The 13,919-nt window shown below is 32.4% G+C and overlaps 2 protein-coding genes and 1 long non-coding RNA gene across 7 annotated transcripts in view; 2 read left to right on the top strand and 1 right to left on the bottom strand.

Moving 5' to 3' along the window:
• The window catches only part of d4, a 284,602-nt gene that overhangs the window by 32,761 nt on the left and 237,922 nt on the right, over positions 1-13,919 (top strand). The gene's annotated exons all lie outside the window — the stretch shown is intronic.
• Positions 6,545-13,919, bottom strand: part of LOC138122217 (protein DR_1172-like) — a 55,011-nt gene continuing 47,636 nt past the window's right edge. Inside the window, exon 2 of the mRNA XM_069036407.1 lies at positions 6,545-7,247. Coding sequence (XP_068892508.1) covers positions 6,730-7,247 — 518 coding nt within the window. The 3' untranslated portion in view covers positions 6,545-6,729. The remainder of the gene's footprint in view (positions 7,248-13,919) is intronic.
• On the top strand, positions 8,883-13,821 carry LOC138136175 (uncharacterized). Of its 3 annotated transcripts, none has more exons than XR_011161195.1 (3): positions 8,993-9,478; positions 9,540-10,539; positions 10,601-13,821. It is a non-coding gene; the product is annotated as an uncharacterized lncRNA (long non-coding RNA). The 3 variants fall into 3 exon arrangements; XR_011161196.1 differs by having other exon boundaries at positions 9,059-9,478; positions 9,540-9,696; positions 10,434-13,821; XR_011161194.1 differs by having other exon boundaries at positions 8,883-9,478; positions 9,540-13,821.

Below are 13,919 nucleotides of genomic sequence, written 5' to 3'. Positions count from 1 at the left end.
ATAGATACAAATCTAAACAAAAAATAGCTACTACTTGTTGCAACAAATTTGTTGTCATAAATTTCAGCTAAAATAGATATAATAACATAACATAACAAACAAATGGTTTGAGAACAATTAGTAAATAATAATCATATTTTGTTGTTAAAAGGAATTAAATAGAAAAAAGTATTTTAGTGGTCCGGATAAGTTCGCTAAATAAACATTTTTATTTTTTTTGTTAATTTAGGAGTCATTTATTGTGGGCGGAATTTTTGTTATATTTCCTTAACATAATTTCTCTTTGAAAGAGGTGATTTAGTATTCAAATGAGATTTGCCAACCTTCGAAATTTTAACAAGCTGGGATGATCAACCAGATATTTTTTTATACTATAGGCTGACGACAAGGGTATACACATAATAAATATATCTTCACGAGAAGAATGCTGCCAGCAAAATACAGGTTCGGCATTTTTGGAAATTTTGACCAAAACTAATTAGATTAAATGAGAGAACCACGAAATTAATGTTCATTAGATTAAGTGACTTTTTTCATGTCTAAATTTTTGTAAAATATAAAGTCAAAGAGCAAAAATTTATAAAATGGCTTGCAGGTGTAGTCAGACAAGTAACAAGTAGAAAGTTAGTTGGTAAAAAACAAAAAGGTTACAGTAATACCATTTCGTTTTGTAGAAACAAAATGTTTGAACGAGAAAGAGAGAGAAAGAGAGACTGAAAATTCCTTAGGGAAATTTTGAAAAATTCATACAAAACTAGAACATGCAACAAAGTTGCATGCGCTTACGCTTGGAAGATACACATTTTTTAGCGTTCATGTGAACAACAAATTTAAGTTCGTTTAGGAACATAAATCATTTACATATTTAATTAGTTTCATTTCCTTTTTTTTATTGCACAATTAGTAATTACTAGAAAGTCTAAAATTTAAAATAATTTTCAGATTTTTAATTTGTATTTCAACAAACTATTAAGTATGTAAATTCGGACATGGTTCGAAAAAAATTCAAATGTCAAATTTTGGTGGAAAATCGGAAATAAAGAGTTCTAAAAATTTTGAAAAAAGTAACGTGCTTGCTTAAAATAATACATTTTGAATTTAATAAAATTCATTAGGATTAAAATTAATAATAGATTAAGTAGGGGGTGAGCAAGTGAGGCGTCATAGACAGCTGCACAGCTGACAACAAATGGAAAAACTTTAATTTCAAACTCTGTTTTAAATTCACTACAGCAAAATCTATAATCTTTTTCATCGAACAAATGAAGAAAGTTTTCTCTCTAAGACGACCTTCTCAAGGATGAATTTTAGAAGATCCTTGTTTTCATTATTTGTTCCCTTGAAGCGGCCCAAGCGCGGTCAGTGCTTGGATGGGTGGTGCCGCATTTCGTTGTACAGGATCAAGGGCGTAGCAATGATTTTTTGCTGGAGTGGGCTAGATTTTAAACCACAGACAGATGATAGATAGATATTGCAGATGTATCTTGTTTTTAATGTGTTTTACTTTTATTCTGGGGTGGGCCGGGCCCACCTGCCCCCCCCCCCCCTTTGCTACGCCCTTGTACAGGATCATTATAAAATATTGTATCATCGTGGTTTAGTTGAATGTGCCGCAAGCTTCATAACATGAGTGAGATTAGTATCACCGATAGGTGGCGACTGGCGATACTGGCGGCCATAGACTGGCGGCAGTTTGTCTAACGTTGCGAGGCTGCGGCACATCCAAAATTTGTGTGGGTTTTCAACGCCAACTACGACGGTACAATATTTTATAATGACCCTGTATATAACCTCATCACTCCACAGCTTTATTACTTGATTTAATTTAACGTTTGTAATCCGTGTTGTCGTATGAACAAGCTTCGACGTGGGTGTCGTGGAAAATAAATGATAATATAAAAAATAATGCCTTCCAAGGAATTATCATTACTTGATAGAAACATCCGTAATAATAAATAAAGCCGGCCTTAATGCTGTGTCCCTTTTTTTGTAATAATAATCGTTCACGGACGCTCGATGTGTTTAGCCATAACGACCACATCTTTAGGCTGCTCTAAGTTCCTCCGACACATAAAGATTGTCTCTCATAAATGTAATGAGATATTTTCCTTTTGTTCACACTATTACATATTCCATATTTATTATTTGTTTTACTCATTTATTTATTAATCAATTTTCAATTTATTGAACAATAAGTAAATTTTCCTTGAGACAAAAACTTAATCAAACCTCCACCAATAGTTATTTGTATCACAAGGCTAGAAAATGCCATTTTACCAATTAAACATGTGTGGGATATGGTTGGGGTTCGGGTGATTAACCTGCTAGCGGTCCTGGGGGACTCGGAGCAAATTCGACGACAAATTAGAGAAGCTTGGGATAAGATATTTCAAACTGATGTACCGGGTGTTATGGAAGTCCATGTAATAAATTTAACCACCAATAGGATTCGTTAAAATAAACATTTTTTTTATTTATCATTTCTTCCGCAAATTCTTCAAAACAGAGATAAAATTAAATATAATTTGAACCCTAAAATTTATACCCGCTCATGTGTTTACACACAAAAAAAGAATTACTCGATTAAAATACTCGAACGAAAAACAGTAAAAATAGTTAGTATTAGAACAGCGATCGTTCTTTCTTCAAAAAATTGTAAAGTTTTTACCATACAAAAACATTTTCACTCACTCTTTGATTTCAATTGATGATTATCCCATGAGCGAAGTGTCAAATTAGGGCTTAGAAAAATGTAAAAAAATCGATTAAAAAATACGTATAAAATGTTTATTTTAAAGAGTTCTATTGGTGACTAAATTTATAACGTGGACTTCCACAACAGTCTCCATCTCATTGAAAGCATGTCTCGTCGATAAACGAGTGCATCAGGCAGAGTTACTCATTAAAATTTATACCTATCTTCTGTTAACATTATTTTTTAAATGAAGTTTCTATCATTTGTTTATCGCAAGCCAATACAGATTTCATGAAAATTTTAATGAAACTGGTCAATCGTTTCTGGATGTTTCGTTTTTTATAGAAGCCAGTCTACATAGTAAACACACTTTTAGTCTATAGCCCCAAAGATTCTAACATTTGAAAGCTATTAAATTCACTCGCTATTCCAGTGTAACATATTCGATTAAATTTAGTTTTGGATTACAAAATGATGTCCACGTTAGTAACTGAAGTAGGTACCAATTGATTTGTTTTTCTGGTTGGTGAACCAAGCCATGGAATTGAAACCTTAGTATTTAAATTAGAAGTAATTTTCCTAAAATTTACCTACTATTTAGTTCGAAATAGTTGTTTTCTCTTTCTCTCTCTACTCTACGTACGAGTATATACCCACATTTGTGCGTGCGTGTGTGCACGTGCTTTATTGTAATATATCGATTGTGCTTTCATATTTTTTTATTTATGCACTAAAATATGTTATGTCAATAATTTTAGTAGGTACAATTTTAACAATCATATTTTTCATTGTGTTATGGAAATTTGCTACTAGACAAATGAATACTTACTTGCAAAGCAATTCATTATTTGCTAGAATACCTACCTACTTGTCTTTACCATTTCTATGTACAATAAATGGTTGTCATCATCAGGTATCTAACTTTTATAGTAGGTACTTTCTTTAATAGAAGATCTTAAAAATGTATTTTTTTATAAACAATTAAGATATAATTTCATTTTTTTAATATTTAATTATGTCATTGACTTTAGATGGAATGCATTTAAATCAGTAATAACTAAAGGTAATTTTTATTCAAAATGATGATTTGAAACATAATTCTAATACCATTGCTTTGTTCATTAAGAAAATGTATTTTAATTAATATCGTGAGATCATTTAAATTTATAATTAAAGTTGGTTGTGACTATAAAATTAGATTGGCAACACCATTGACATCTTGATTTTGTTTGTCAAAGTGGCGCTTCAAAATTCAATACAGAATATGAAACTGCGAGTTAACAGTTGTATCAAACACCTGGCTTGGATACTACTGTTAACTCGCCGTTTCATATTTTGTATTGAATTTTAAAGCGTCATTTTGATAATCCAAATTCGGGTGTCAGGGGTATTGCCAATACAATTTTAAAGTCATAGTCTCCTTTAATTATATATTTAAATGATCTCACGGTACAAGTTCCATCAGAACATATGCATGATTCTTCTCACAGTGATATCCCAAAGTTATCAGAAAATTTTACTCAAAACTACACGAAATCTATTGTTGCAGAGATTTTTTCCTAATAAATTCATTACAACATTAATATGTCATAAAGAATTGATAAAAAAGCCTGTTACTTATATTGGGTGTTTTTTTTTTATTTCACCTCAAAGTTGGCGCTGAAAAGTCGTTTGTGAACGCACCACTTGTCAATTTGAAGAGTAAAACACAAACAAAGCAAAAAGTAAGGTTAGCTTTAAACAGCTGATCCGTAATCTGTAAGCCGTGATGCGTTCACAATTGACTCTTCAACGCCTACAACAAATCTGTACAAAAAAGGTAGAAAGCAATAGTTTTATTTCTTTATCAGTTTTTTTTTTTTTTGGTTTCTATGGCTTTATTGCCACATTTGTACAAATATTGACACAAAAATATGTTTAATTGTAACTGTCCTTTTAAAAATTGAGCAATAAAATGTTTGTGATGCATACCGATCTTTATCTTTATAGATACTTGGCAAAATCAAAACAATTGCAGAAGACAAAATAAAATCCGTCAATTTGAAGTGAAGTTAAACCAATGTACTATGGCGGACAATAAATTTAGGCCGGCAAATTTGTGACATTTCAAAAAAGTCAATGCAAGCGACCATTTATTGTCATTATGACTGATGTGTCAGTTTGTCAAACTGAAGGTTTTCAAGCTGTTTGGCGTTTCCTTCGCCCTTTTCGTAACTTACAGATCATGACGCACTAGCATAACTGATTTGTAGTAGCACTTCTCTCTGGTGCACGCTTCTTTTCCCAATTTTAATTTTGATTATCGCTGTCACGATGACAAGAATGACAAAAATCGAAAATGGGGTTAGTTGAACATAATGCCAGCTTCACATTTTGATGTCAACTCAATGACAGGCTGGCCTAAATTTATTGTCCGCCATAGTACAAATTTTGCATATTCACATTTAACTGTAACTTCCTTATTTTTCATACGATTTTAATAAATGATGTGTCAAACAAAATCGTTTTAAATGGGCTACAATTTGAATTCATCCAATATTTGTTCTTGAGTTCTGTTTTTGATAGATGATAGTCAACTTTTTTTTTTCAAATTGCATTATTAACTTTTTTTACTCAGTTTTATAGAGGTTTTTATTTTGAATATGAAAATGTAAACAACCATGCTCATGAATAGAAACAAAAAGGCGAAATTAAAAAATAATGTTTTTTTTTTTAAATCAAGCAGTCACATTAAACAGTAATAAAAGTGCATTCTAATTTTGCAAAGTGACTAAGAGAACTATGGACATTCAAGACAATGTCTATTTGGCTCCGGCCGATAACAGAGATGATTTAGTAAGAAGAATCGTAGCAGCATGTGAACAAATACCACCAGAATTTTTACTAAACGCCGCAATGGGCGTCAGTAGAAGGTGTCGAATGTGCCTTAGAGAGAATGGGTGTAATTTGGAACATTTGCTATAGTAAAGTTATGGTTACTTGATTTTTGGAAATTCTATTTTTTTATTAAAAACAAATTTTTTATTTTTTATTTTTATGTTTACAAAGGGATATAAAGAGATAAAAAAATACACAGTGCAACTTAAAAAAACAAAGTTAGCTGCGGTTTGTCAAAAAATATAATGTTAAAAAACAATCATACCATGTCAGGCTATAATGTTTTTAAAATGATTTTGTTTGATGTATCATTTATTAAAATCGGATAAAAAATAAGGAAGTTATAGCACCAAAGATTTTTCATAATACACCCGGTATAATTATCTTTAAATATAACAAGAATTTCAGTTTCTAAATTTTTTTGTTTCATTTTATAATCTTGCTCTTAGATAAGTTTATATTAAGGTTAGATTTACGGATTTAGAATTCACCATATTGATCATATTTTACAACGGTTTCATTATTCTGATTGGGTGACATCAAATTGTGAAGGCAATGAACCAGGGTGAAAAAATACGTTTATCAAATTTATGTGGCGCCAATCTTCATGCAAATGTAAAATATTTTAGTTTAAATATCTGTAAAATACATTATCAGTCACGTAATCTACAGAAGTGGTAATAACGAAGCAAGGAAAATTTCTACGATATGCAAATTGTGTTCTACTTTTACTAATAAATTGCTACTTACGTAGTTTTTTATGTATCAAATTACCTTCGCCATTTCCATAAAAAGTCAAATTTTATCACTCGTTTTCTAAGTATATGCCTAAGTGTAGGGTAATACCAAAAAGGTAAATGTTTGTATAATCTGATGATTTTTAATATACATTCAACGAACTTCTATTGTTGTTAGGTTGTTATAATTCAATCTATTCTGAAATAATGTCATTGGAATAATAAAAGAAATATATGTACATGTGTAAGATTTATTCTTCAAATCTTATGTAATTTAAAATAGAAAATTTTAGCTGAATCTTGATTTAAGCTTTCCCTATTTACAATTTTGATGTAGTACACGTGCAATTTACTCTAGATCTAAACACTTCTCTAGAGCAAATTTCAGCACGGTTTTGGTTAACACTCACATCAGACCACTTACTCCTCCTTCTGTGGTTCCTTAACTGGTGAAGTTGCAGGAGTTGGCAATTTTGTCACTATTTCTTCAACCTTTCTTTCTACGTTGTTTACACTGTCACCTAATACGTCAAGATGTTGTTCCATATCTTCTATTTGCAAGGCATCTTCAGCATTTTCTTTCACGTGGTCAATTTTCTCGTTCATTGCCAATTTAGTGGAATCCATCTTTTCAAAAGCTTCCGATGTTGTCGAAGATAACATTTCTTTAGCATTTTCAGCTTCAGACGCTAAAACAGTTTCAGCTTCAGAAACTGCTTCGGCAGCTGAATCTGCTGCCACATGTAAGGATTCTTCTGCTTCCTCTTCCATACTATTCACAGCCTCCTTTACTTCTGAAGTCGCTGAGTTTACGGAATTACCAACTTTTCCCATTACAGAACCTATACTGTTTTCTGCTGTATTTAAAGCTGACTGCATTGCTTCTTTAACGTGATCCATTTCTGTTGAGATTTTTTCTTTAACTGTGCCTCCCATATCTTTAAAAAATAATAATCATTACAAGAATGTATATTTAAACCACATAGCAAGTATCAACAAGAATTGACTTGTGTTTATTTTGAAAGTTACTTATAAATGTAGGTATTTATTGGAGTACTTATTTGCGGAACGTCATTTTTCGTTACATGTACTTATATCTGATTTTGGCCCGGTTTATTCACCTTCAAGTAAATTTATCTGACAAGTAGTTGCTATGCTTTAGAATCTGCTACTGGTAGATCCATGGTAATTACCTTTCAAATAAAGTTACTTGAAGGTGAATAAACCGGGCCTTTATGTTATAAACTTATAAATATGCATAACTTAATTCATAATTTTCAACACTAATTAATTACACATAAGACATAAGTGATGGTAATTTTTTGATCATTTAACTAGATGCACGAATCTTTGTTGCTATAGAAATTTCATGAGTGGACGAAGCCCACGAGTGGGATTTCTTAACAGCAACAAAAATGAGTGCTAATATACTTAAAATTATCAAAACAATTACCATCACGAATGTAATTCGGCGTGATTATTTTTCAAACTATGTCAAATCTCAAAAACGAAATCTGAATGGTACTCCATAATGGCGACGGTGCTAAATTTTTAATGTTTATATTCAAACAAATGGCTGCGCTACCTTAACAACGAAAAAATTACTTACTAGCAAATAGTTAGTGTAATTTTGATGCTATTGGTCTATTTGAAATTTTTTCTCATTACGATTGGCTGACAGGACTGTTTAAAAAATAATCAGTTGTAATACGACGAGTAGTCAATGTTATGCCGATTAAAAATGATGATCGGCATAACATTGACTACGAGTAGTATTTGGAGGACTATTTAATGAATCAAATTCCTCAAATTTCTTTCAGTTTTTCAAATTGTACACTTCATTTGTTAGAAAATAATATGTTTGTGTTCGTTTTCGGTGCAAAAATAATTTAATGAAGCTTTTTATTTGTTTAAAATATTCACTTCGATTACTAGTACAATAGTCGACTGTAATTACACAAGAGGTCTTTTTTGTCCGGATAAAATTGAATTTTTTGACAATAATTTGGTTGCTTGGTAAATTGACGACACAAACCACCCGATAAAAAAACGAGTCCGAAGGACGAGTTTTTTTATCTGGTGGTTTGTGGAGTCAATTTACCAAAAAGAAACCAAATTAGAGTTTAAAAAATGAAATAATATCCTGGACGAAAAAAACCTCGAGCGTAATTCGATGAGATAATTTAATGAATAATAAAAAATAATAGGTAGGTACTATTCCGGACACCAAATCTTGGCCATGACTGACATTTAACGGACAAATATGTGTGAACTGGCTGTTATTGAATATAACCCAACTTTTGACGCGATAAAGCCATTTCCTTGCTTTTTTGATGTCAGAATAAAAACTTCAAAGTGATTTTTAATAATTGTCATTTATTAATGACGCTAATGATTGGTTTACATCATTTTTTTTAGAGATGTCAAAAAAATGTTGGCCAAGATTCCGTGTCCGGAATAATTATGAAAAATTGAATTGGCCATTTTGCACTTCAATTTATTACAAGCTGTGTCAATGTTTAAGATTGTTGGTTCGTTATCATAACAACAAACAATAAGCAGGTTCGAAAAAGTTTGCCATGGAAGCTTAAGCACATCTTATCCAGATGCAAAGTTAGGGCTAACTTTATCCGATGTCAAAGTGACAAATGCTTCGCGGCTTATGGGATTTTTTATACATGAATTAAATTATCGCTGATATTTGTATCGGGTGTTCATTTAATATTCTGGTAGCATTACCTATGGAAATATTTTGTTTTTGTGAAGGCATGTCGTCGTTTGAACTTCTCGTTAGTAAAATTAGAGTAAAACTGTCAATTTTGACATTTGTGTTCAGACAAGTTTACTGTTTGCTGGTGTTCACGTTAGAGCAGAAAACGTTTTGATTGAAAGTTATTTTCGCAATCGCAATGGTTTGAAAGTGAATGGATCTACTCCGTACAAAACTGCTTAGAAGAGTTTATCGCCGAATTTCCCAATGTTATTGTTGACGGAAAACCTTCGAAGATAACCTGAGCCGGTGTGTACCTATTACGTCAGTTATCGCAACGCAACAGACTGAACCTTATGTAGGAAAGCAGGAACGTGCCACAAATTGTTACGAAAAGAAGAAGGTAGACATTTCCAGCATTCCAGCACCTCATTTAATAATAATATAATTAATTTGTGCGTGAGTTGTAATTGTGTTACTTTTTTTTTATCATAATTCTTGTCATGCTGTTATTTTTTAGTGAGGTTATGTCGTATTTTAACGCTGTGACATCCGTTTTTTAAAACAAAAGATTTCCATTGGAGAAAATCAGCAACCGCAAGATGGCGCTGCAAATTGAACGAAATAGGGAAAACAAAGAACAGCTGATTTCATTTGTATTTGGATTTAATTTGCCGGTAACAATTTTTGACACTTTACATTATAATAAATGGTTTAAAACAAATTATAACAAGTTATAAGAACCACCACGATTATCAGTTTGCGTTAATTTGTCTATCAAGACCTTTGTGATTGCAACTTTCTGAACCGGCTCTCCAACATTTATGTTTGTCTGTTGTGCTGTTTCTTCATTAACATCAACAGTTGGAGAAAATTTGTCAGCATCAGCGTCACCCAGATCATTTCCTGCTTCTTTTACACCAAAATGTAACCTTCACGAACTACAAAAAAACAACACTAGTTTGGTCAATAAAATTTGTTATTATAGTACCTAAGAACCGTTACCTATTAGTAGTTTGGCGACATTTTACGGTTTTATTCTGAGTACCCACTGGTAAATTGTGAGACAGAATGGCTGTGAGTTTCAATTGTCTCACTTGACACCTTTTGCTGTTGTGTAAAAAGCTATAATCATCAAAGCTTCCCAAACTTGCCCAAAGGTATAAAATCGGTTGGTAGAAAGTGCTTTGTAACCCCCAATAAAAATACCTCCGAATTTAGCCTGAGTTCCTGAGTCTGCTTGCAAAAATCGCAACATCTTGACCTGCTGCAAGGGGTTTTAAACAGTTTATTATTAGGGATTGATACCCAATTCTTAGGGGCCAATAAAGCAGTTGACTCTATTCTCACTTATTTCTAGAAGCTCTTTAATAGGTTTTCCGATTTTTAAAACTTCCTGCTTGGTATTTTTTAGAGTTTTTCATTGGGAAATAATATCATGGAAATAGTGCAGAGAAATGTCTTTGCTCACTAAATATCACACTGTATCACACTGCGGCACGGAACAATATCACTTTGAGGTACTCGTCATCACTTCATGCACAATTCATTATGAAAAAAAACGAATTTGGTTATTTTTAGGTGATTGAAATGTATTACGGGCAATACGTCAACATTTGTTTTCCCTATTTCGTTAGTTCAAAAATTACCACCAGAGGTCAGCCACTTCGCTGATTTTCTCCAATAGGTGATGCTATCAGAATATTAAATGAACCCTCTTTACTACTCCAATATCCGCCGCAATTCTTTTGTAACCATGGAAATCACTAAAATTAAGTTTGTTTCATTGGTTGGTGAACATTAAGTGACAGATGAATTAAATAGTCATTATTACTCGTCAATATACGTAATTGTTATTTTTAACCCTCCACCACTCGGCGGCACGGCAATTTTGCCGGAGTGCATACACTATTACGGATAATACTATCAGTAATAGTGCAGTGCTTATCAACATTATTACCGGCGTCTCGCCTCCACATTTTGACTTTTTGTGTTTTATGTTCTGTCAATGCTAAGGAATTTCCTCACGATATGACATGAGCACGATATACATAAGAACTGGTACGCCCACTTCCCTATACTTCTCTAATAAATAAGCGTGTCAAAAAAGCACCCCAGGTGTGAGCTTCAAAAATTACTACTAGATGGCGCTGTATGTACGAGGGACTGTCATTTATGAGTTTTGAATAAGGATATATCCATATTTATAGATTTTATATTGCCACAAAGCACACACTTTTTCATTTTTAGCAAAAATCAAAATTGTCTAATATTTGAAACTTTAAAATTTAACGTACAAAGTTCAACAGTGACAGTCCCCGAAACAGACACTGCCATCTAGCGAATTTTTATGAACTATTTTGCGGGCTCCAGCTGGTCCCAAATTTGGCTCTCAAAATGGCGGTGAGTGGGTATACCAGTCTTCTTTCTATCATGGACATGAGTATAATATAGCCTAAGGGAGTCCGTTTCGGCTCAGGAACGCGAGGGTCGCGGGTTCGATTCCGACCCAGGGCGAAATTTAAAATAATTAAAAAAAAAGGCTATATTCTGTCTCGTGATTCGGAAGTCACGTTAAGCCATTGGTCCCGGTCTATTGAGTTGGTCACCATGCCCCTCATAGATTTGTAAACCAGTCCTAGACTGTGTAACAAATTTTTATTTTACCTTTTTGAATTTCTCTAAGTCCAAAATTTTTAAATTTTTAAAAAGAGATTGCGGAACTATTCCTGTTGCTGAAATTATAAGTGGTAAAATCGATTTTTTTTCTAAACACCAAAGATTTCTCATAGCAACGGAGAGTTCTAAAGATTTATTAATTTTTGTGTTATACAGGCTGTTTGATAAAAAACGCCTCAACCCATAACTTTTTTATTTATTATCCGATTTCAATGAACAAAAAAATCGAAGATATGGTTTTTCATGCGCTACGAAGCAGTCATAAAATAAATTTTTTTTGGCGTTATTTTCAGTAGCTTACGATAGTCAACTTTTTTTTTTTTAATGGACACATGTAGTTTTTTAGACTCAGTCTGATAAAGTTTTTTTTTTCTGATTCTAACGATGTATTAAAAGTTATCGTTTGGTTCATAGCTAACTGAAAAAAAAAAACAATTTTTAATTGTGGTTCAGTTTATTATGAAATTTTCAAGTGTGCCGTGAAAAACAATTGGAATACAAATAGCAACAAATGTCAAGTGTGAGTTTGAAAATTTTCAGGTGCAATCTTGAAGGGTTTTATTATTATTTTCTTGGAAAACATAAATAATAATAAAAAAAAAAAAAAATTTTATTTTATCTTATTTAAAATTATTATTATTATTTTTTCTATTAACTTTTTGTTTTTGACTAATATTACAATTTTTATTACACTCGAACATAAAATAATAAATAATAATCAAATGACTGCTATCCTGCATGACTGACAATGTTATTTTATACTTAAATAAAAAAAGTTTAAAAAAACAGATGAAAACTTCTAAGCTGACGTTTAGATGACATTTATCGTACTTTGTATTCCGATTGTTTTTCACGGCACTCTTAAAAATTTTATAATAAGCTGAACCACAAAAAAATGTTTTATTTTTTTTTTCAGTTAGCTATGAACCAAATGATAACTTTTAATACATCATTAGATCTAGAAAAAAAACCTTACTAGACCAAGCCTAAAAAACTACGTGTCCATTTAAAAAAAAAGTTGACTATCGTTAGTTATTGAAGATAACGCCAAAAAAAAAACATTTTATGGCTGTTTCGTAGCGCTTGAAAAACCATGTCTTTGATTTTTTTGTTCATTGAAATCGGGTAATAAATAACAAAGTTATGGGTTGAGGCGTTTTTCATCAAACAGCCTGTATGTCTGTGTTATACAGGATGTGGCACAACTCACGCCCCAGAGGAAACTGATTTGTGCCGACAGCTATAACATTACAGGAAAGACTGCTTTTTTTAATCGAGTTAGAAGCATATTATATCCACCAATCCCATTAGTCAAGCGCGGAAAAACTAGGGAAGAACAAAAAGAATGAGGGCGTTGCTTGGTTTCCAAAAATATTATCATACTACTCAAAATATCTGGTCGACTGTATTTTATTGTCAAATTTAGTACATTATTGCACTGTCAAAAAATTTAGGTTAAGAATAATGTCAATAAATTTAATAAAAGTTGTCATCGTATAGCTCGCAACTATTAATACAAATTTATTATTGGGCGGAAGTCGTAAAGCAAACAACAAATGGTGGTTTTAAAAAGAACCGAGTTTAATAGAACGAAAGCAAATAATAACAAAGCGAAACACAAACAAAACTCAAAGAAAGAAGAATTAAAGGAGATGCTCAAGATGTCCACCATTCATTTCGAGACATAGTTGTGCACGCCGTAGTAAGTTTAATTTAGAGGCCTTGACCATTTCAGGTGTAATTGTTCCAAAAGCTCCTTGTAATCTGTTTCGAAGATCCTCCTCATTATGAATTGGTCGGTTGTAAACAACGTTTTTCACGTACATACCCCCATAAGAAAAAATCCAGAGGATTGAGATCTGAAGATCGTGCAGGCCAGTGGCGTGGACCACCTCGTCCGATCCAACGATTAGGATACATTCGATTCAAAATACCTTGCACATTGCGACTGAAATGGAGTGGTGCCCCGTCATGTTGGAACCACTGATTTATGAGAAAAATCAATGGAATATTTTCAAGTAAATGAGGCAGTTCCATGTTTAAAAGTTTTGCGTACACTGCTCCTGTTAAACGCAGAAGGAATTCAAAAGGTTCGATTTGAAAATAAAGAATACCTAAACGCTTTCTTTATTTTTTACAATCTTGACTTACCACTGAATCTCCCACTAGTCCTGACCACAAATTTACGGAAAATCGACGCTGAAATGCACGCGGATAAGTA

The sequence above is a fragment of the Tenebrio molitor genome, chromosome 1, assembly GCF_963966145.1.
Source record: "Tenebrio molitor chromosome 1, icTenMoli1.1, whole genome shotgun sequence".
Lineage (NCBI taxonomy): Eukaryota > Metazoa > Arthropoda > Insecta > Coleoptera > Tenebrionidae > Tenebrio > Tenebrio molitor.
Note: the sequence above shows the minus strand (reverse complement) of the source record. Positions and strands in the feature narration are given on the sequence as shown.